We start from the raw sequence: 24,567 nt of genomic DNA on the forward strand, positions 1-24,567 counted from the left end.
TCCTGCCTAGTGTGGTTAGTCCAGCAGAGGCTGAAGGAACCTGTTTGCAGACATGGTGGAGGGGATTCAAGCATTGCAGGGTCAAGGCCCCTTGGTGTTTCTCTGAAGCTAAGATTCTCCAATTCTGTAGTCTGCTTTTCTTACCATCTACAGATCTATGCCTTGTTTTTGTGCTACCCCATTTGTGATTTAGTCAGAGTAACCCAAGAAATCTAATTTTGGTGTTGGTTTGAATATTTTCTGTTTGAACTTGGGAACTATAAGAACATTACCTATATGAACAATCTTAGATGTTCTTGTTGGGAATGGAATCTGTGAAAGGTTTTGCAAGTAGATAGTAAGACTCAATTGAGGGCAATTGAGTCAGGAACCTGTGTTCACATCCCAACTCTACCATTTCCTATGCTTCAAAGCTATGTCTATCAATTAACCTATGAGTTTCTTTATCTATATCTCTAAAACACTATCCTTATGAGATTGTCAATAGTAGACTACAAACATAGTACCATGAATAATACCTGGAATATGCTGAGTTAAAGAAATATTAGTTTGATAAGTAGGAGGTAGAATGAAGTAAATTAAAGGTTAATATCTTTTTTTTAAGTACTAGCAATTCAGTCCAGGGCCTTGTAAATACTAGGCAAGCATTCTACCACTGAGCTATGATCCCAGGTCTAATGTAATTTTAAATAATCATTATCACCTGGCATATCATCTATAGATGCTAGGACACGAGTCAACTTGGACCATCACTTCCTTTTCATGTCATTAACTGATTTTGTATAGTCAGTCCTATTTCTGTAGAGTTTTCATATATTACATTTTCTCTTCCATGTCCCCATAAAAGTAATTTTATTTTGTTAAAGTCCATCAGCACATTAAGCTACTCTGATATTATGCTAATATTTGCATCTTTCTAACATGGTTTTAGTTTGTTTATTAAGAGAAATATTGAGCTAAAGGAAAGAGAAAGATCTATCCTTTAAGGAGTGTGTTTTGCAAGTATTTTGCTGGAAGCTTGGGGTGGCAGTGTGTTGGATGCACATGTTGTTCTTTCTTTTCTACTCAGGATCTGAGCAAAAACTCTTTATGGACTTCCAGGAGCATCAGCCTTACTAGGAGCCCAATGTGAGTATTTCTAAATGTCTCTCCTTAAGAGTCGTTGGATTCTATTTTTTAACCTGATTGGGAACAAAATTTTGTTTTTGGTCAGAAGAGGAAGACAAAGGGTGTCAAGTGACAACATTTTTATTTTATTAGCAAGAATGAAAACAATTTCTTATCCAGGTTTTTCTGTTTCTGGCACCAGCATCTTACCTGAGTCCCTTTTAAAAATACCACAATGAAACACATACTCCTACAACAAAATAGACATTTGCCTTTTCAGTGTCAAAAAAGTTACTTGGAATAATGATTAAATATCTTTTCAGAGAGGTAAGATTGTAAATTTTCTTTGAAGAGAAGAAATAAACATGTCTTGCCTAAAGAAAAAGACTGAAGTCCTGATTATATTTATTCTTTGTTTTAAAAATTAATTGTTCTTTATCCCCCTCCAATAATGTTTTCCTTTTAGCTTATGAAGTTGACGTTTTGGATTTTTTTTTTTTTTTTTGGTAACATCCTAATTGTCAAAGCAGTAGTCTGTGAAGGATTGAGACTGGGAGGGAAAGAATATGGGATGGAAAGAGTGTGCAGAAAACACAAATGGGTATCCTCATGGGGTTTTATTTATTCAGAAATAAAATTTGAAAACTAACCAAGAAAATATGATTCTATTTTATTTTTATTTGTATTTTTTTCAAGTGATGGAGTCTTGCTGTGTTGCCCAGGCTGGCCCTGAACTCCTGAGCTCAAGTAATCCTCCTGCCTCAGCTTCTCCTGAAGCTTGAAATACGGGTGTATACCACTGTGCCTGGCTGACAATTTCATTTTGTTTGTAGTGTTTTTTGGACTTTTCTAGTGTTGTTATCAAATTAAGTGTACATAGAGTTGTGGGGGGCAGAATTTAAAACTTATCTTCAGGTACAAGGTGACTTTCATGTGCGGTCAGCTCTCTTGGAGATGGCCTTTCTCTGTGGTCTCCGTGCAAGCCTGCCTCCAGACTTAAAGGACATATGACTTTCTTCTCCCAAAGGTTCAGCAGTTTGTGCTCATGCAGAGTAGTGGGTTATTGCAGCATGAAATTAAACAATAATTGTAATTGTACTTTCTTCCCTAAGGACCTTAAATACTGGAGATATTCTTTGAATGCATTTATTCAGACTTGCCCATGGCCACTTGTGCACTTGAGCAGGGCAAGTAACAATTTAAAGAGAGCTAATTTCAGCCTGTGAACATTTAGGGGCCACGTGGGCTAATGAAACTGATTTGTAGACTTGTCCAGAGACATTCACAGACTCATTTGTAGGCATCTCCTTTGCATAGTTCAGGAACCCTTTAGTTTAATTGATCCAGAATAACACAAACACAGTTAAATCTTGTATTTGTGGTGTGATCACATAGCTAATTAAAAAAAAAAAAAAAAAACCTCTGTTAATTTAGCTTTAGGCATATACAGTGAATGACTTACATGCATATCTTATGTTTATTTTTCAAGGAAAATCATTAGGGGGATAAATTCCTGTATTAGTCGAAGTGGGGATCAGATGTTACTGATAGAGTATGTATATGTAAATATCAAATATATGTGCATATAAAATTTGTTTGCTTGTTTCACATACTTTTTCCTTTCTTTGATCATTGAAAGATTTTAAAGCAGAATTATCTATATAATTTTGTTTTTTTTTTTCCCTAAACAGGTTGAGAAGTTCAAATGGAGCTGACAGTAAGTTTGTATATTTAAACATTTTATTTTTATTTTTGTCTTATGAATGGTGAGGTTCAGTGTCCTGCTGAGACTTTTGTAGTTCTTTAATTAGTATTTATAATTTTTGTCTAGTATACAAAGTAGAACATTCAGTATAAAGATAGAAAGTTGAGTATCTTTCTCCAAATAAATCAGGGCGGATATGTGATCTGTTCTTTTCCAATTACCTCTTTGACTGTGATTTTACTGTTTCCTTTATGAGTGTGGGGATACCCTCTGACTTCATTTTGACTTGTCAACAACTTTGTCATTTTTCTACGCTTTGCTCATTAAGAGCAAACCATTCGGAAGAGTATATGTGAATGCCTTTTCCTGTGCAGTTTCAATAGCACTTTATGCCCCAAATTGCTAAATAGTGTTAAGTCTTATAACCAGAAGCCTTATCTGTTTGCTGCTTCTCTCCAGCTTAGGCTAGTACCTGGCATACAATAGGTGCTTAGTAAGCATGTGTTGAATGAACACGAATAAGGTTTCACAGCTTCTTAAGTGGTGAAGTCCTGCTTGACTCAGCTTTATCACACTCTTCAGATATTTACACCTCCACGAAGGTCTTCCCTCCAGGTAGAATTAATGTGGTCCCAAAACCTTGGTACACACACCTCTGTTATATTACTTAGCAAACTGTATTGTGATTCTAGTTATGTATCTTTTTCTCTAGTATGTTGCATATACTTTTCTTTTATTCCTATCTCCCTTGCCTAGCAAGACCCGGAGTGGGTGCTGAATATATATGTATTTGCTTATTGAATGAATTCAGAAAGGAATAGTCTTTTCTGCTGATTTTACTATTTTATCATACACCCCCAAAGGAAGTGATGCCTGCTCCTTTCTTCTCCAGCAACAAGAAGCCAGTGAGATCTGTGAGACTGGGCTCATTATGCTGCTTACTCTACTAGGTATAAGGAAGTTGCCACCATGAGACTAAAGTTTCTCCACTTTAATTTTGATTTTATGAAATGGCAAAACTGTTGCAGAGTCTTTCTCTGGAGCCTTGTAATTTAGCCTGGAGCAGATAGAAGAGAATGAGTTAAACTTGGAGGGGTGTTCCCAGCACACAGAAGTTGCTTCTCCAAGCAAATCCCTTGGTGCTGTTATCCACCCACTCCTTTGTTTCTGGTATATACCCCTTAATGTGTTTTCATCATTTTGCTCTTATTTTAGGTCAGTGAAGTAGTCTGCTAATAACTTGGCATTAATAATGTCTTTCTGTGGATACTGTGTCTTGGTAGGGAGCTCAGAGAATCGTGCTTCTGGGATGTTGTGAAGTGTGATGGGCAGCTGAGTGCTTTTTGCAACCCTGAGGTGTAATTGGTTCAGAGGAAATACATCTTTGAGGCTAATATTACCTGTCTTTCTCCAATTCCCTATATAAATATGTTTGGAGATATTACATTGATGATTGGAAGCTGTCAGGGTACCATGTGCAATAATGTGGTTAAAGGATATTAGGTAAGCTTTTTCAAATCCAGAGAAGCCATTCTGATTAACCTGTTCAATAATAACTTTGAAGTCAATATATTCATAAGCATGTATTTATCTCCAGCCCAGTAATTAAAATGCCAATCTTCTCTATAATTTCAGAGATCTCAGCCTCCTTAAAAAGCCCTCAAGAGCCTCACCATCATTACTCAGGTAGGAAGTGTGTGTGCATAGAAGGTCATCTGAACTCAATGTCTGTGATTCTGCACTTGGAAAAAGAAACATCGGGGAATTCCATGTTATTGATATAGCTCCAAACTTGGAAAATTGTTCACTTTGTTGGAGAACAACCTTTAAGTTTTTTTTCTAGGCATTGACTTGGAAAGGCAAATTGTGAGGAATTAAGAGGATATAGATTCAAAGTTTTTATTGGCAAGTTCCAAATTGTGAAGGAGCAGGATGTTCTGGAGGTCTACAGATTCCTTGCATACTCCAAGGCAACCTAGAGCCAGAGATCTTTTGTATTTTATATCGAGGGAAAGACATACCTGGAAGTAGTTCTTTGAGGGAGGGTTTTTTTTTACCCTCCATGGGCCCTCAATAAACATATCCACAGAATAGATGCCACCTCACCTAGAAAGTTTAACAAAGATGCCTTACACATATATTATTAAAAAAAGATGTCCAGGGTCTTGACTCTCTTAAGCAATATCACATCATAGTGCTTCAGCTGTCTTTCTTTCAAAGGGGGAATAACTGTACTTGCTTTTCCTGAGGAACAGTCTGCCAAAGGGCTGGGGGAGAACTAAGAGGAAAACACTTTGAAATGCAAAACAATAGAACAACCAACTGGACTTGTGCCACTGGATGGTTTCTTGGAGGTCACTGCTCTCAACCTATATGACATAATACACGGGTCAGCCAATCTTTTATACAATCTAAAGCTCAGTACGTGGGCAAGACCTTGTGCTAGAGTTACCATTCTTATTATAATCAAGGTCATTTTTTAGGGTCCAGTAATAGACTGCCTCATCCTGAATTCTCCTCTGTAGTGAATAATGTGTTAGTGGATTCCTCATCCCAGGCTCTTATAACCAGGTCTCTCAGCTCAGCAGTCATCCATTATTTTGACTCCAGCTGTCAACTGAAGAAAGTCTCTGGTGAGGAATACTGCAACTCATATTGACTCAGATCTGCTAGGATATGGCTCTTCCCAGGAAAATGCAGATCTCTTGCTTCTAATTAAAATGAGTCTTCACATCTCTCTGGGAAAAGGAGTGAATTGCACAAAATCACCAGTAGGTGTCCCCACAGTCCACTGTGCATTGGATTTGCTTTAGAAAAGGAAAACCAGAGAATGAAGACCACAAATTAAAATGCCATTTAAAAGACAGTTCCACGTATGTATGGGTTGGTGTGTGGTTTGCCATTCAGGAGAGCAGGGGACATAGTCCTTCCTTGAACCATGTCATATAACCTCATATAAAATGTTCCTAAGGCTGGGATTATTATTGGCATTTAAGGCATAGTATATATTTAAAAATGGTATAATTTATCATATATTGATAATGGCAAAAATAAAAGGCCTTTGAAATGAAATATTCTCGCATTATTTGATTATATTGATGGGGGAAGATTTTCTGTAAATTTAATCCAATGTTTCAGACTTAAAAGAGTAAAACTGTTTTTGTTTGCAGCCATTGAAAGGAATAATTTAATGAGGCTGTCTCAGACCATACCGTTTACACCCATCCAACTGTTTGGTGAGTAGCATCTCTACCTTCTTGAGGTCACACCAGGGCAGCGGCATAGGACATTGGAGTGAATCAAAGGACAAATCATGATACAGTATTTTACTTGAAAAATTTCCTTTGACCATAATTATAGATTAAGATTCATTTCCTAAAATGGAAACTTGTTGTGGCCAACATTTAGGGTCAAAATCTGATACTATGGGATGAGACCTATAATGAGCAGCAGCTGGGAAGAAAGCAACAATGTTGCACCTGGCATTCACTGACTGAGGCTGGAAGTACACAGTAAAAGAAAAGAATAAACCAACCACATATAATAAGCACAGAAGAGAGCATGAAATGTCAATATGGTGAAAGCCGACAGGCATCTAAAGAGAGATACTTTGTATGTTGTTTTTTATTTGTTTGATGTTTTTACATACATGGATTGATCTTACCTCAGACTGTAAATGTCATTTTGAAAGGTTGGAGTAGTAAAGAACAAGTTTGCTAGAGCATAAAGTTCAGAGGATAAAGCGGGAACCAATTGACAATATAACAAGGTCCCCCATGCTGCCCTTGATTTCCATTCTCTTCACACTGTTCACATGGGACAGACCAGGTTGGCTTCTGATTGTTCATGCAGACATCTCTTTCCAGTTGGTTCCGTTGCTGATTTTGCAGATCAGTAGCTGTGCTCTGAATTCTCTAGGGATCAGGACTCCAAAGAGATCTCCTGTGGCATTTGTCTGGGAACCAAGAATAAATATTTGAAAACGAATTACTAAGCATTCCCCAGATGTGTTTACTGGTAAGGAACTAGATACAAGAGTGAGGGAATGGATTCTTTTCTAGGTAAACCAGTACAGTGTTCACAACAAACACACAAATAACAAAAAACAAAGTAACAAACATTTGAAGCAAAGATGTAAGAAAAAAAATGAGACAACCTCAATGGGAAGTCTATCATGATTCTGTTACATCTGTCCTGAAGCATTAACACTGTGTTGATGGAGTCCAGGTTCAAAAAGAATTGTGCCTATTCAATAGCTGAATAATGGAAGCTGTGTAGCAGTTAAGTACCATTTTGTCTAAATTCCTTTGAGATTGAGTTTGTATCTGACTTCAGCCATGTCAGTGTTTTTAATCTTTGCAACAACCCATTTCATCCTCATTTTACTGATGAGAAATTGAGGCTTTAAATGACTTGTTCAAAGGCACTAAGGGAAGAGGGAGAAGCTGTGGGTATGACCCTGGTATTATCTGACTCTAACTGCCTCAGTGATATAATAACATCCCTAAAGGAGAAAACCAGAAAGCACAACCCTTATTCTTCTGTAAAAACCACATTACATATATATATATATATATATATATATATATATATATATATATATATATATATAGAGAGAGAGAGAGAGAGAGAGAGAGAGAGAGAGAGAGAGAGAGAGAGAAAGAGAGAGAAAGAGAGAGAGAGAATATAAATATATGCATATGCATTCTTATTTATTTATTTATTTTGCTTCTGGGGATTTAACTAAGAGGCACTCATCCACTGAAACACACCCCCAGCCCTATTTTGTATCTTTATTTAGAGACAGGGTCTCACTGAGTTGCTTAGTACATTGCCATTGCTGAGGCTGGCTTTGAACTTGAGATCCTCCTGTCTCAGCCTCCTGAGCTGCTGGGATTGCAGGTGTGCACGACTGTGCCTGGCTGCATTCTTAATGTTAATTAGAGATAGGGAGGGCAATTATGGAAACAGGCCTAATAAAGCTCCTTTAGGAATGATAATGAATAGCTCTTTTAAAACATTTCTGTTTAATAAAAGCATTTCCATACTACTTTGATACTTTTTTTTTGTCCAGTTGTAGTCTACAATAAGACTAACTTAATTCTTACATGTCATCTAATACTGTCCCTTCTTCCCTCCCCACGTTTATAGGACACTAGCTTGATCCATGTCCTTATTCTGCCCTACTCCCTTCTTCTCTGATCATGGGGACCACTGAACTAATTCTGAGCTGATATCAAGGTTGTTCCCTGTCCCAGACCCGATGACCTCATTGAACTCCTGGCCTTCACTTCTCTTTGCAGCAGGAGAAGAAGTCACCATCTATAGGCTGGAGGAGAGCTCCCCTCTGAACCTTGATAAGAGCATGTCCTCTTGGTCCCAGCATGGAAGAGCTGCAATGATCCAGGTGTTGTCCCAGGAAGAGTTGGACGGGGGCCTCCGCAAAGCCATGCGAGTCATCAGCACATGGTCTGAGGATGATGTTCTCAAACCGGGACACGTTTTCGTTGTGAAGTCTTTTCTCCCTGAGGTCGTGCAGACTTGGCATAAAATCTTCCAGGAGAGTACAGTGCTTCATCTTTGCCTCAGGGTGAGTCTGAAGTTCAGAGACTCAGAGCCCAGAAGGACAGGCCAAAGAAAGGAGACTTGGCTACATCTTTTCTAATACTACCATCCAACTTGAAGGAAGTCTAGTATTATTTTGAAGGTGGTGAATTTTGTTATATTTGTTTTGTAGGACTTTCACTTTTGAGGGAGTGGAGGTAGATGAATAAGGTGAAAAATCACATTTGGGAAGCCTCTAGTGAATTCTGTGATCGTTAATCGATAGGTGTCAGTAAATGTACACATACATACACACATTTATATAATATCAATAATCCTTATTTTGTAGGAAATTCAACAGCAAAGGGCTGCTCAAAAACTAATCTATACCTTCAACCAAGTGAAACCGCAAACCATTCCCTACACACCGAGGTAAGGAAATCTTGGCAAAATGGCCCTTCATTTTAAGTAGGAACTCCTATTAATCTCTTCTCAGCCCATTAGTTATGAGAAATATCAGACCCATGGGAAAGTCTCCCATGGCTTTATTTTTGGGGTTCTTCCATAGCTATATAGACTGGAAAAAGGGGAATTAGATGCCCCAGAGATGTGTTGGCCTACATCACTAAATTTATGGGAATGGAAAAAAAAAAGAAGTTCAAGTAGATGCCATCACCACCATTTCGATTATGCAAAACAGGCAGATCCTGGATGTGTTACTAATGTCCAGGATCAGTGTGGCAGAAAAGCATCTCTATTTTAAGCATAGTTTCTCCCTCAGTGTCTTAAAGAAATTAGGAACTCTGTAGGATTGAACTCTGGTTACTTTTACTTGAGTGTTTCCAGAGAATTGCATTCACTCATCAACACGCTTAATAATTTGGTGCTGAGGACTTAGGGTAAAACTTCATTGCTTTACTTACAAGGAATGTCATGCAGTGTGACAAAACAAGTTGGGTCTAGCCTGGTGTGGTGGTGCATGCCTGTAATCCCAGCAATTCGGGCGGCTGAGGCAGGAGGATTGCAAAGTTCAAAGCTAGCCTCAGAAACTTAGTGAGGCCCTAAGCAACTTAGTGAGACCTTGTGTCACTAAAAAATAAAAAGGGCTCGAGATGTGGTTCAGTGGTTAAGTGCCCCTGGGTTCAATCCCTGGTACCAAAAAAAAAAAAAAAAAAAAAAAAAAAGTTGGGTCCAGGATTTATAAAAGGGTTAGAAAGTTTTCTCAAAGAGAAAGGAGGCATGAAAACATGGGAGAAACCCTCCTTGTCTTTGTATTCCGTTCCTTCCCTTCCCAGGAAGGGCAAGGTCAAGTTCTCCTAGGTTTCATTGGTCAGTCTTAGGCGAGCTCTCCTGCTGCGGACTGTCCTGTAAGGGAAAGCCTGCTTTTGCTATCTTCTAGGGGATCATGGCTTCTTTTTCCCTCACAGGTTCCTGGAAGTTTTCTTAATCTACTGCCACTCAGCCAACCAATGGTTGACCATTGAGAAGTACATGACTGGGGAGTTCCGGAAGTACAACAATAACAATGGAGATGAAATCGCCCCCAGCAACACCCTAGAGGAGCTGATGTTGGCCTTCTCTCACTGGACCTATGAGTACACTCGGGGAGAGCTGCTGGTTTTAGATCTGCAAGGTAATTGATGACGCATGACTTGATACAATAAGTATGAGGCAAAGTTCAGAGAGATCCAGGTTGGGCAATGTGTGGGGTTGCTCTCACCAGCTTTGAAGGGAGGTGGAATTATTGGGCAGTGGTGATCATGAATACTTATTATGTTGTTTCCTACTTCGAGGGGGAAATGTAGGGAGGCAATTAGCTGCTTAAAATGTAAAGACATCTTAAATTTTGGAATAAATGCGGAATGATTTTTGTATGAATTTTTCCAGTTTTATGGCCTTGCCTTGCTCTAATGTTCATTGTAAAATTTAGGCACACATTTGTACACATAGGGAAGTTTAAATTCTGGGCATTTTGAGTTTATTGCCTTAGCAATTTGTAGTTTTAGCTTGCTCTCTTTGCTCTATCCCTTGATATGACAGTTCATGAAAGAACACACTCAGCCTGAGAGAGGCAACGCACTGCACTCTTATTTAATGGAAACCTTTGATCAGCACATCTCCCCACTATCAACACCTCACATGTGACTTCTAATCCTACAGCACAAACAGTATCTCCAGCAGACTTTCCTTGCAGGGACAGAACAAAATATGTATTAAGGTCAAAGTTTTGTCCTTGGGCTCACTGACTAGGGCTTTGGTTTTAAATAAGGGATTTAGCGCAGGAACTTTCATAGAAGTTATATCATTTAATCCCAGAAGCAGCACCTCAAGGTAGATATTATGGGGAATTTAGGCCCAGAAAGTTTAAATAACTTGCCCAAGGTTGCACAGCTACTTAAAGGGAAGCCAGGATGCAGATTAAGCTGGATTGACCATCTGTGTTCTGTTCTTTTCACTGTTCTTTTTATTTCTTTAAAGAGTTTCTTACCTAGAGGATGCAACCATCTTATGGCTCATTTAAACCACTTGGGCCTTTTTATTGTCCTCTATGACTTTTTCTCTAGCTCTCCAGTTCTGGCATTCTATGCTGAAAGCCAGGCTTGGAGTCTGGGGAATGTTGAGATAAATAATCCAGGGGAATCATGAGCAATGTCCAGTAAGACCTCAAAGTCACCCTGAAATTGGCGTCTCATGCTCAAGGATGTACATGCACTTTTTAAACTACAAATACGTACTTCTGACCTTTGAGATTTCTGCTGTTCACAAGATCAGATTATATTTCTATCCCTCAAACACAATATTTCAGGAAGCAATATAAACAAAATTAAAATGACCATCATGATTCAGCTTTTTAAACCAACAAGAATTGGATCCATATAAATTCTGAGTGAGGCTGCCTAAGGCAACTGTTTTTGTGGCTCAAGTTTGGGAAAGGTTGATTGTTTTCATCTGTACTTGACTGTTTGTGCTTTGAGTTTTGGGTGGAGTTGATTCTAAAACAAAAGCAGAAACAAACAAACAAACAAAAACAACCAAAGAAAAACTTTAAGGAATTAATGATGACTCTTCGGTGCATTTTGTATTTCACTTGAATAGGTTTTTGTTTAATGGTGTTTATGTTTGGGGATTTTTATGTCTCTTAGTAATTCAAAGTGACATTAAACAGAACAAATGCTGTGCTGATAGTCTTGGGGGAAAAAAGGGAATTAAGTTTATTCTTTTACTGAGCAATTATGTCAATTGCAGAAATAGGCCACTCCAAATAAACTATGTCAAAACATTGACCTTCAAAGAAGGGAAGAGTGGACATCAGAGAATGATCATGATGAAATTTGAGATGCTTATCAGAGAGTTGTGGCTAATTGGTTAGGCCTGAGTTTAGGAAGAATATGAGTCCTGTAACAGTAATTATAAGCAGTTATACTATTACTACTGCTAGCTAACATTTACTAAGAACTTATTTTGTGCCAGGCACTTGGCTAAAAGCTCATGTGCAATATCATGTTTAATCCAAACCAGGTTGGAAAGGAGAAAATATAACATGTTTTTAAAATCTCATAATGGGTTTTCATTCAGTTTCATATTGTATTTAATTTATTTGTATTTCTGATCTTTGGAGAGAAGAGGTGAATTGCCTAGGATGTGGGGGTGAAAGATGCGAAGCTGGGTAGAAGCCCTTGGGAGGAGGAGCTTTCAAGTTGCAGTGCCAGAGTCTGACTCCTGGCTCTACCCTGAATTGATTTCATGACCCCAGGAGTGGCTTTCAAGTCCGACCTGCCTCTTTTTGTAAATGGGAAAAATAATATTATGCACTTAAGTCATTAGGCTGTTGAAGAGTTCAGGTGAGACAAGTTCTTGCAGGTAGTAAGTCCTCAATAAATGTGAGTTATTGCTATTTTTATCTCAGTCTCTGCAAGGTTCTTTAAAATGGAGGTTAATCATCAGTGGGGTTCTGGTGCTACTGTAGGGAGACCCCAACTTAGGTCTCTGTTCTCTACTGCATTGAGAAGAAGAAGGCAGGGGAAACAGGCAGTTTATTGTTTCAGTCTCCCTTCTTTCTCAAATTTCTTACAAGAGAGTCCCAGTCATTAACCCAGAAATTGCCACACCAGGTCAAGAAACTGAGCTCTAAGGAGAGGTGTGACCAATTTCACATCATTTGTAATTATACTGAAGCTTTCCGGTCTTTTTCCACTTAAAAATCCTGCATATGAGGTTCTGATTCATCATCATTATACTTGAAATCCACTGTTTAATTCCCAGCAGTAGAAATTAAAAACAATTGTATTTCAAATTACCATGGTGCACAGCTTTGTTTTTTTGTGGTGCATAGCTCATTATGTTTTTCAAGGGACTTTTGGAGATACAGTATTAATTTCTTATTCAACAAAGCCATTTCCAGAATAAGTCAATATCCACCGCACTATGATAAATTGTAAATCAACAAAGAAAGTAACTTCTTTGCACAGATGTAGAAGATAATTGATGGATTCAAAGTTGATTGAGATCAGAATGCAAATTTGTGAGTTTTCTCATATTACCTGGATACTGTTACAGTCATTAGAGAGACGCCTTGGGGGACTTTTAGGTGTTGAAATACATCATTTTACCATGTTTTCCAAATGTTTAGAAAATATATGTGTTGGGGGGTCATGATGGTAGTTTTCTATTTGGATGTTCCTGTGTAGCTGGGAGAAACAGAGTGGAAGTGGTGGTGGGTGTGACTATGTGGATGCTGGTGGTTCATTGGTGTTTGGGTGGTCTCTCTCTCTCTCACTCACTCAAACACACACACACACACACACACACACACACACACAAAGACACACATACACACATTCAGAAGGCCCATCTTCCACTGGAGGGCCCCAAAATATGTATTTAGTAGTTAACTTTGAACTGTTCAGTTGGGTTTGTGGATGCTCTATCATTCTTCTAAGGTATCATGTTTGTTAGGAAATGTAGTGCTTTAGGGAAATAGGATAATCAGAAGCATGATTTTACCAGTGGCAAAAATATAAAGTTTAATTTTATAAGAGGTCCTTCATAGAAGAAATATCATAAAAATAACAGTTAATATATTTTAGTTTCATATGTGTCAGATAATCTGCTAAGCACTGTGTATGCTATTGTTCATTTAATACTCTCAGTAACCCTATAAGATAAGGCACAGATTTCCCACTTTCAGACGCTAAAACTGAGCTTCAGAGAAATGAAGGAAAGTCCCCAGGTCCCCCCTACTCGAAGGTGCTGGCGCTGTGAGTCCTTTGACTTCTGTGACTCTGATTTAAAGTAAACAGGGGCTGACATGATTTTGATGGATTTTTTTTCCCCCTACAAAACCCCCTTTTTGTCAGATGCTGTTATCTCTTCAGCTATGGTGTGTCCTCCTAGCTTAAATTCACACTTTACTTAGATACCAGCCTAAGTTTTCATCATTGCTGTAAACTCCAGGCTTGATGTTAGGTCTGCACTCAAACAAGTAAAAGATTTGTTAGCCTCTCTACTGGTGCTACTTGGGTATCTTTCTGCCCGTCGTGCTGTTTACTTAATTCATGGTTAGAAAGCATCTCTCTAGCCATCACTCCTTTCTTATAGGAGTGGTAAGAAGAGCATGGAAGGACTAGCCTCTTCCTGTGATTTTATTCAGAAAGGATAGGGGATGAGCAGAGCAAGTTTTGCATACTTCCTTTGAGCTATATTTAAACCTTACTTTATTTTATCCCTATTCAAAATCAGTGTGAAGTTAATATGCCAAGAGTTTTTTAAGGTGCTCCTGGGTCAAATTCAGAGGATATATGGATTTTGATGAGAAAACAAATTATACCTTATTTGCATTAACTGGTAACTGAAACTTGTCATTTTCTTCAGTTACAGTAGACCACATACCACAGTGATATTAGCAGTACTTGTGTTTACAATAGAAATTACAGATATTAACATAGTATTTACAAAGATGGCAGATATCTCAATATATTGTTAGTATTTGTCACACGTTGGATGTTATGGTAGTTAATAGATCCAGGAGAAATCCTGTTATTTAATTTACTCGTAAAGAAGCACATGTATTGTAATACTGTAATTAAAAAAATATTTTGATAACTGCATTTCCATGTCATTGGTTTCTTTTATAATCCTACATATTTAATCATGTAAAACGTTATTCTGAGAATGGGGTCCCTTACCCTTACCAGATTGACAGAGAGGGGACATGACACAGAAAAAGTTAAACACTGCTGCTCTAAGCTCTGACTTGCTCTGTCATTTTCCTGGGGAAGTCAGTTTTTAGGGGAAAAGTCTGTAAGGATTATATTTTCTTTTTTTTTTTTTTTTTTTTTTGAGAGAGAGAGAGAGAGAGAGAGAGAGAGAATTTCAATATTTATTTTTCAGTTTTCGGCGGACACGACATCTTTGTTTGTACGTGGTGCTGATGAGGATCGAACCTGGGCCGCACGCATGCCAGGCGAGCGTGCTACCGCTTGAGCCACATCCCCAGCCCCAAAAGATTATATTTTCTTGTGGAAGGTTTAACGTATTTAAATATATAGAATACAGAAATATTTTTAAAATAGTGTTTAGACACAGCTGTGGCTGTAGCTCAGTGGCAGAGCACTTGCCTAGCAAATGTGAAGCACTGGGTTGGATCCTTAGCACTGCATACAGAAATAAAATAAAATAAAGGTTTGTTGTCCATCTACAATTACAAAGAAAATATTGGTTAGACAACATGAGTTTTAAAACAGTGGTTAGAAAACATGAGTTTCTTTCATGAAGTACAATACATACCAATGTTGTAAAGTTCACATAAGCTTTAAATAATCTTCCCACAAAGCTAATCTCTTTCAAACACAGAGCTAGAGCAAGTTAGAGAATGATCTCAGACACTGTAGCATGGTGCCTGTTTATCTGTGCAGCTACGTGCAATTTCACCACCATTGGAAATCAGCCTCCTCGCCATTTGAGTTTTATGAGATTCACTTTCAGCATTCATCCCTGTTTCTTTTTTTTTCTTTTAAATACACTTTGCTTTAAATTGAACCTATATTATCTGTTAAGGCTTTGGTGTCACATTGTAACAAGTAAATTTTATTGAAGACTCATATATTCAGAAAAGTGCTGGTAGCTTAAATTGAACACAGAGGTGCAACCAGCAGCTGATCAACAACTTGGTGTTGATTCATTGTAGTGTCTGTAAGTGGTATAAATAATTTGATGTATCCCTTTGATGGAGCAGAGGCTGTACTTGCAAAACCTCATAGCACCTTACACCTTGCTGAGCACTGATGGAGTCCATCTAAGGGGACCCTGAATCAATGGGAGGAACACGACTTCCTTCAGCTTTAATCTGGTTATGATCATTGATGAACCAAGAGACCTTTGACAAATTACTTAATCTCTTTGAACATCAATGTACTCATTGATGTAAATGAGATTCACATGTAAAATTAGGATAAGAGACTAATATCTTATGATTGCTGAGAATTAGAGAAAATAGAACTAGAATGTCTAGTGTGCATAAGTGGCAAATTAATGGCAGATGTCACTATCAGTAACTGTGAACACACCACCAAAACATTCATTTGTGGTCTACACGTTTATTATAACAGAGGGGATTGTGGGAGACAGTGCCTTCACTAAAATTTCCAAACATTCCTGGACAATTTTTATATTAGATTTAATTCATATGATGTTTAATTTACTACACAGCGATTGTAAGATCAACAAAAAGAAGCTAAGACTTGATTATTATTTTCTTGAACTTATAAAAAAGTAAAATCTCCATTTGCTAAGTGAATTTTGTTTCTTCTTTTGAGGTGTTGGAGAAAATTTGACAGATCCATCTGTTATAAAACCTGAAGACAAACAGTAAGTTAATTTATGTGTTATCATTTAGAAAATTACATTTAACTTGTACATGTTTCTTTTTAATTATTCTTTAACCCTTACATAAAAATGTAAAAATCATACATATTAATAGGGAACCATGTAATGTTTCAATACATATATACACTGCATATTGTTTAAATGGTACATGGTTTTTAAAATAATTTATAAACATACAGCTTGTTGCCTAGATCCTAGAAAGATTTTGAAGCAGCTTTTGTATATAGATATAAAACAATAAGATTTTAGATTAGAAAATGTGGGTAAAAGGAAAATATGGAAAAAAATCATTAAATCTGGAGTTGGGTTAGTTTATATAAATGGAAATTATATAGTAGTCAGAATTTGGTTGCAAATTCGATGCTGAGTTTCCTAGTGTCCCAAACACAAGAGAAATGTGCTTAAGTTTAGCTTGTGTTGGCTTTGACATGAAAACAGTGTCCTGTGGAATCATAGCATCTTATCATGGGCAGCATCTTCTATCACTTGCTTATAAAATGACAGCTGAGGACATAAGTGTGATATCCAGTCACAACAAAGCTATGAGAGGTCAAAACAATGGGGCTGAAATAACAAGCATCAGGTTGTCCAGCTTAATTTACAGCCAAAGTTAAATAGAAGGAGGAGTCATCTGCCTGTCCTTTGAATTCCCGAGGACATTTTGTCCCATCAGCAGGCTTTTTGAAAGACTTGACACTAAAGGATCTGAGGTTGTGTTCTTCTGTTAAAGGTGGAGTAAAAAGAAGTGATGGTGCCGATTGAGGACTGATCAATACGGCAGACAACAATGGTTCTCAAATGTGAGTTTGCATCACCATCACCAGGAGAACTTGTTAAAGCGCAGATTGCTGGGCTCCACCTCCAGAGTTTCTGATTCAGTAGGTTGGGGGTGGGACCAAATAATCTGCACATCTAACAAATTCCCAGGTGACTCTGATGCTGCTGGTCCATAGACCACACTTTGAGAACTGCTGGCATTTAACATTTTTACTTCTTAGTCATCTTAAGTATCTATATGTGGTTCCTAGGTGGTAGAAAAAAATATAAACCTACATATGTGGGCAGTCCTTATACAATAAAGTCTGACGTTTTTACTTTTCCTCCCCCAGAACTCATAGATGTGCACTGCTGTAATGCTCTGTTATTTTACTGAATCTAAATATGGTCCTGCTTGTAGATTTCTATGCAAAAGCCTATCTACTAAGTGTATGTTGGATATTTAATTGGATTAGGTGAGCTAGAGAAGGTGAGGTGATCATATTGCTCATATGCATCATCTAATTCTCATGATCTTTATTTGACTATGGCATCCATGTTGTAATCATTAGGGTACACATTAAGGCTTTATTATTTTTCACCTTAATAGGGCTAAAGTTTTTTTTTTAACCTAAGAATATTATTTCTTCAGTAGCCCTGTGTGCCCTAGGTTTATAGTAGGAACCTTGTTCTGTACATTCTTTATAATTTTGCAGTGAAAATTTTTTGCACATATGATGAACCTAGTTTATACATATTCTCATTCATTAAATTCTGACCTTGGCATATATCACTTAATATGACCTGAATAGCCCATATTTTTTAGGATTCCAAGATTCTGTTATCCCACTTGACAGTTAAGTATTTAATTGCATTCTATGGGCAGTAAGTCTCAGTTTTTATTAAGGTCTCCTGGGGAAATTAAAAGAAAAAAGATGCGCAGGATTGGCATCCAATTAGAATCTCCAAAGATAGGGCCCTTATGTCTGTATTTTTTAAAAGTTCCCCATGTGATTCTGTGGGCAACCAGAGTTGAGAATTTTCTGTCTTATGGCAACTTTACCTTTTATGACTTGAGGATGAGAACTCTGGAAACTGATGGGATGGCATTACCAAGTCCTGCCTGGTTTTGTGGGACCACCCAGTTTTGGGTGCAGTTAGTCTTCATGGTGACAATAACAGAAAGTCCTATTTTCTCATGACTCATTAGTTCAATGAGAATGACATCTAATTAATTCAACGAGGCACTTCTTGGTCAGAAACCCTGGCTACATAAAGCGTGGACCTAGGACCAACAACAACAGCTTCATGGGAGATTGTTACAAGTGCAATGTGGCCGAACTCCTTTAGACCTATAGAATCAGAATCCATGTTTTTGACAAGATCTTGCAGTGATTTGGTGTGAATTAAAGTTTGAGAAGCACCAATTTAAGCCAACACTTTCACATATGTTATTTATTTTAGCCTTTGCAACAACATTGGAAGTAAAGCATTTTCAGTCCCGGTTCGCAAATGATAAAATTGAGTCTCAGGGAAGATAGGACAATAACTTGTGTATGAGGAAAGGGAGTCAAGATAAGGGAATAATCCACTATCAAAAGGGAAGGTGGTTTTTTTGTGGTATACATTCTAATATTGTTTCTCATGCCTATTGTCTCAACTTTCTCTAATCTTCTGCCTGTTTTATTGGTAGTTTGAGTTTATATCTTTTTAGATTACTGCCTTGATGGTTTTGGGCATTTGACAAGCATGAAATGATGAGATGTTCTTTAGTAAATCTATGTATAGATGGCACTAATTAGCGTTTCCTCGCGTGTGGAACCAAGCGACCACCTGCTTTTCCTATGTTGTGAAAAATCTGGAAAACAGCTAGTTGCATTTTTTTTTTCTTAACCTGATTATCTGGACTGCAGGGCCCTGGGCTTTCTGTAAAGTGTAGATGCAAATGAATGTGCCGGCAATCTTTTACCCTCTGCTGCATGGGGGTGGGAGCGGTCGAATCCCTGATATATTCATTTTGGAGTAATTTTGGTTCTTTTGTCTTGACTTTCACATAGCTCCTAGGGGAAACTGATTTAGCTTAGAGCTTTTATCTGAGAATCAATGTTATTTCTAAGTTGGGGGTTTTCATTCTTTTTTGGGAGGAAAGAAATGGCAGGTATGAAAGGCAAACAGGGACATGATGGAGAGACTAAGGAAAGGAATCCTTTGATGGGAATGACTAATGCCTTTAGTTTTCACTATATTGGGATTGTAGAGTTCTGGTCTAAATTGCTAAATACCGAGCAATTTGACTTTTTTTTTTTTTTTTTTTTGCCACCTTCAGTTTCACCTGATTGAAGTAATGCCTTACCAGATGGGCTGAAAGGGAGGCATAGCTAACAAGAGGCAGCTTATGAAGCCTGGTAAACACCACCAGAGCTGTACTTTGTAAGAGTGATTGAGTGACCAGGAAAGTTAATCCTAAGTGTCTTTCCACTCTGTCTTCCCAAGAGATTTCCTCCACCTACTCACCACAGAGCAAAGAGGCAATCTGAGATCAAACTGACATCAGCCCTCATTCTGAGCTTGGCACATCTTCAGAGCAGCTACTGTTCTTCTGCCAAAAGGAAGTGGAAATTGAGATAAATGTTTCAATACTTGGATGGAAAAAAGTCCATTTTTACACCATGTCCCCTTTGAAAAACCGCATTCCTTAGAAGCGAAGTTTATTGTTTCCTTTTGTGATAGTTTGCTTTGCTTTTTTCTTAAGACGTGGTATTTAAGAGTGGTAATTGAGTTCAGACTTTTTAAATGTGCTGTTTCCACTCTGCATGTCATTAAAATAAAATATTAGCTTTCATAAAGTTTCTTTGGAAGTGTTTCTGGTGTGCTGTGTTCCGTGGTGTGCAGAATGGCATGGTCTGAAGAATCATGGTTATAGGCAATATGATAATGGATGAACACAATCCTAGAATCTGCTGGAGATCTATTACAATGATAGAATATTTGAAATGTGCCTCACATATACCGATTCTATTTGGTGAGCATACCTGGTTTACTTCCATGTGCACATGATCTAATAGTAGTTTTGTTGTCCCGTAAAGAGCAGTTTGCAGCTTAGAAAATGGCTTTTGAAAAAGCCACAAATACTGTCTCTAGGGTTCAGACAGGTATTTATTTTTGAGGAAGGTTATTTTGAGAAAAGTATTTGGGTTTGCAATGATGTATATGCATCATTTTAGAAGGTGTGTTCTAATAGCAATTTTACTTTATGCCTTACCTTTCGATATTTTACTAGAACATTTGGTAATGAATGTCACTCTCTCACCCCATATGCATTAAAAAGGGTTTCACTGTATTTTGTTTTAATGTGGTACATAGAAAATTCACTCTTCTATCAGATTAGCGTTGAAAATGAGTTTCACAGTAGGTCTTGGAGTTGGGTACAAAGATTTAAGTGCATTTGAATTTTAAATTTGCAAACCTAACATTGTTGCTTCCCCAAAGTGCTCTGTTCTTTGTTGGCTCCTTCAAGTTACTGGGTTACTATGGGATACTGTTCGGTATCTTAGAGAATCCTAGTTGAGCTCCTTTTTTCTTAGCCATGATCTAATTGATATTCTGATAATTCCTCTAGATCAAGAGGAATGGTGTTTGGACCAGCCAATTTAGGGGAAGATGCAATTAGAAGCTTCATTGCAAAACATCGTTGCAACTCCTGTTGCCGGAAGCTCAAACTCCCGGGTAGGCCACAAACAATTCTATTTTTCTCTAAGTAAATCTCTCATAGAAACAACATCTCTTGTAACCTGGGATCGAGTCGGAAATCTTAATCACATTTTTATCTCATTCACAGTCATTCGCAGAGTCTGACTTTCTGACTGCAAAATTTTCAAGACTCCGAAGGGATTAAAAGGACAGGGATTTACTTTAGGTTCTGCCAAAATGTGATAAAACAACATGGGGCCCAGTACTTGTCACAGTCACTCCCAGGGAAAAGTTTCACTGACTTAAACACACCCTGGCCTGCCCCTTTGATTCCAGCTTGCTCTTACCCTTAACATTTCAATTCTATCCTATTTTGCCATTGGACACTTGGGAGGGTGGAGTCTAGAGGGAAACAACAAGTGTCAATTAAATTGTGCTTCTCACAATAAAAACTTGTCACTTTATTTAGTTTTAGCTGTGCTGGGGATTAAACCATGGCCTGACATTTGCAAGGCAAATCCATTAGCACTGATCTACAAGCCACCACATTAAACACATCTTGTGATTGCTGTTTTAAAAATCTGGCTAGATAATATGGCATAGCTTCTCTGAAACCAAAACAGACACCATGGAAAATATCCCTGATAAAAAAGCAAACAGCTGGAGGTCTCTGCCTCCAACCTGACAATCCCAGCTCCATGATATTCTTTAATTTTGTCTCAGAAGGGGAGCTTCATGTCTGCCTCACCCTTTTCTTAGGTCACATCAAACTTGATTTGATACTGGACTTTCACATATTTTAAGCTAAGTAGCCCTTCCTACCATACCAAAAATTATATTATACCCTTGAGCTGTCTGTGGTGGCAGTAAGCCTATAATGCCAGTTACTTGGGAAGGTGAAGCAGGAGGTTCCTTGAAAAGCCCAGGAGCCAGCCTGGGCAAGGTAGTCAGACCCCATCTATTAAAAATCTATATCATACCCTCAATTGGAAATCAGTATGAGTACTGGTCATTCCCTTGGATGAAGCAGATATAAATTTATAGGGTAAAGGGAGGGAGGGAGGGAGGGAGGACTTTTTTTTTTTTAATTGTAGAAGGACACAACACAATACCTTTTATTTATTTATTTACTTATTTATTTACGTGCTGAGGACTGAACTCAGGGGCACTCAACCACTAAGCCACATCCCCAGCCCTGTTTTGTATTTTATTTAGAGGCACTGAGTTGCTTAGTGTCTCACTATTGCTGAGGCTGGCTTTGAACTTGCTATCTCCTGCCTCAGCCTCTGAGCCTCTTAGATTATAGGTGTGCACCACCGTGCCCAACATATTCTATTTATTTTTATACGGTGCTGAGGAAAGATCCCAGCGCCTTGCACATGCTAGGCAAGTGCTCTACCACTGAGACACAACCGTAGCCTGGGAGAGGAACTTTTGTGGGCAAAATTTAGCAAAAAAACTGGATTTTAGAGCTGGCCTCCAGTTCCAGTAGGAATATAGTGCATTAGCCAGTGTTGGGGGCCAGGGTGCATATGTTGGCTGGGGAGGTCAAAAATGGAGCAATAACAGGGGTAAAGCCCAATTCTCATAGCTACCCAGACTCTGTCTCACAAATCAAACACCAGACTAGCTGAGAGATCAGTACCCAGCATTTTATCCTCCCCTCTGGTCAGAAGCAGCCCAGGCTGGGGCTGGGCTGAGAGGTCTTAGGGACTCCCATGAAGGGCCCTATGGGAGGCAGGAGCTGACAAACCCTTGAGTTATCCCATGATTGCAAGTTGGACTCTTTAGCTGCATGTCCTCAGGCACTGGCCTGTCCCTAGCCTGATTCATTGTACCCTGGACAGGGCAGTTTCCATTCTTAAAGACACAAGCATTGTATCTAATCAGCCAGGAGCCAGGGAGACTTGAGCCATCATGTACTACTTCCAGTTCCTGAACCCAGTTGGCTGTTCTGTCCCATTAAGGTTGAGATCATTTTTTAAGTACACTGGTGGGTTTCAAGTAAGTGATTTGATAATTTCTCCATCTTTAGACATAATCTGTGTTTCCCTTCCAAACCTTAGTTTTAAACCAACATTTAAATGGAAATAAGAAATATCATTGTTTACTCGGATGTTTGTGATATGGATTTTAAAAAAATTTAGTTTGGGAAACAAGTTTAGAATTGACTTTTCTGTCTTACTTTTCACACTTACTTATTTGTGGAGAGGCAGTTTAGAACAGTGTTTAAGAGTCTAGGACCTAGAGCCTGGCAGTCTGGGCTCACACACCAGTTCTGCTTTTTACTAGCTACAGGAACTTGGAGTTCAGTACCCTCATCTGAAAACTTGGGGTAACAGTACCTGTCTCATAAAGTTGGTGTTTGGATGGAGTTAATAGATGTATTTGTTCAATAGATGTTGATGATTATTAAAATATGTATTAGTTTTATGACCAGAGAATCCCCATTTAACATTAAAAAATGCAAAAAATGCATTTTCCCCCTTTGGTGAAGCTGGAACTCGGGGCCTCGTGCACACTAAACATGTGCTGTACTGATGAATGACACACCTAGCTCCCTGGTAATATACATTTAAGACTACCAAATTTAGTCAGCGTATCACAAAAAGTTACCCACATGTTTAAAGCTCATTTTCCTCTAGGTCCTTCTCCCAAAGATTACCCCTATGAATGTTTTTCCAATTTCCTTTTTAAAATGGAAGATGGAGGGCTCAGGAAACATAGGATCTGATAATTGGATACAACTTTTGTAGGTAGTGCTGAACTTGAGGTATGTTTTTGTTACAGAAAGCTGACCCATTTTGGCTGACCTCCCTGACCCTGCCCATAATTAAATAGTTTCTCTTTCTTAACTCTGGCCAGGTTATACCTTATGGAGTACTGTACATGAAATCAAACTACCATATCTCTCCTCCATGTGTCCAGTGCTCCCCACAGCAAGGGAGTTAGAGTTACACATGGGCATTGAGGGAGGACTTGGTTGGATCATAGCCTGGGGAAGTAGAACCCTCCCTGAACACTTAGCAGAACCTCAAGTTGATTATATCTAGAGGATATAAGTGTGTTTGTGGGGTATCCTAGAACTGTCTTGTCTTCTTTGCAGATTTGAAAAGAAATGACTATTCCCCTGGAACAATAAATTCCAGCTTTGGATTTGAGAAGGAAAAAGAACCAACTGAGGGGCCTCCAGCAAGAGAAAGGAGTAGAAATTCCCTAGAAGATCATACACGACTCTAAAAGGGGGAGAAGCAAGAAGATGATGGCCCTCAACCTTTCTGCCATGAGTTCTTTGGTGATGTAGATTGATGATGCAACACTGATTACATCAGATCAAGGGATCAGGATGGCTTTGTACTGGAACACATCTGTCCCTGCCCAGAGGCCTCATTGGTATATAATGAACGGATTCTTCAGGATGTTGACCTATGAAGGATGTTTGGCATGCATTCTCTATCCTCAGGTTCCACCAGAAGACACTTGGACAAGTCAGCTGGAAATACTGTTTTTTTGATACCTCATTGCTTTAGCTGCTCACTTGGAACCCTTGGAGTGCTGTGTGCTAAGGAACTAGGGGGATGAATTTAATTTATTTTCTCACTGTGTATGCAGACTGTACCCCCCCCCCACTGCTGTTCACCACCTCACACACACATTGTTCTTATGTGTGTGTATATATATATATGTACATTAAGAAGTTATTTGACTTCCTCCTCTATCCTATTCAGTAGCACAGAGCTTTGAATAGCAACAACAAGGAAACAATGGAATAAGGGTGTATTTGCACAGATCAGAGCACACTCCTGTACCAACTAACCAGTAAAAGTTAGTATCCTGGTGAAATCTAGTTGGGTTTGAGTACTGTCAGTAATCTATGTGAT

General features: G+C 38.4%; 1 protein-coding gene across 1 annotated transcript in view; it reads left to right on the forward strand.

Moving 5' to 3' along the window:
* The window catches only part of Trpm6 (transient receptor potential cation channel subfamily M member 6), a 149,484-nt gene extending 125,225 nt beyond the window's left edge, over positions 1-24,259 (forward strand). The window contains exons 33-42 of the mRNA XM_071600391.1: positions 1,070-1,128; positions 2,799-2,824; positions 4,448-4,498; positions 5,983-6,048; positions 8,116-8,402; positions 8,706-8,788; positions 9,784-9,989; positions 16,171-16,222; positions 20,616-20,722; positions 23,793-24,259. Coding sequence (XP_071456492.1) covers positions 1,070-1,128; positions 2,799-2,824; positions 4,448-4,498; positions 5,983-6,048; positions 8,116-8,402; positions 8,706-8,788; positions 9,784-9,989; positions 16,171-16,222; positions 20,616-20,722; positions 23,793-23,926 — 1,071 coding nt within the window. The 3' untranslated portion in view covers positions 23,927-24,259. The remainder of the gene's footprint in view (positions 1-1,069; positions 1,129-2,798; positions 2,825-4,447; positions 4,499-5,982; positions 6,049-8,115; positions 8,403-8,705; positions 8,789-9,783; positions 9,990-16,170; positions 16,223-20,615; positions 20,723-23,792) is intronic.
* The last annotated feature ends 308 nt before the right edge of the window (positions 24,260-24,567 follow it).

This window comes from Marmota flaviventris, chromosome 13 (assembly GCF_047511675.1).
Source record: "Marmota flaviventris isolate mMarFla1 chromosome 13, mMarFla1.hap1, whole genome shotgun sequence".
Classification (NCBI taxonomy): Eukaryota; Metazoa; Chordata; class Mammalia; order Rodentia; family Sciuridae; genus Marmota; species Marmota flaviventris.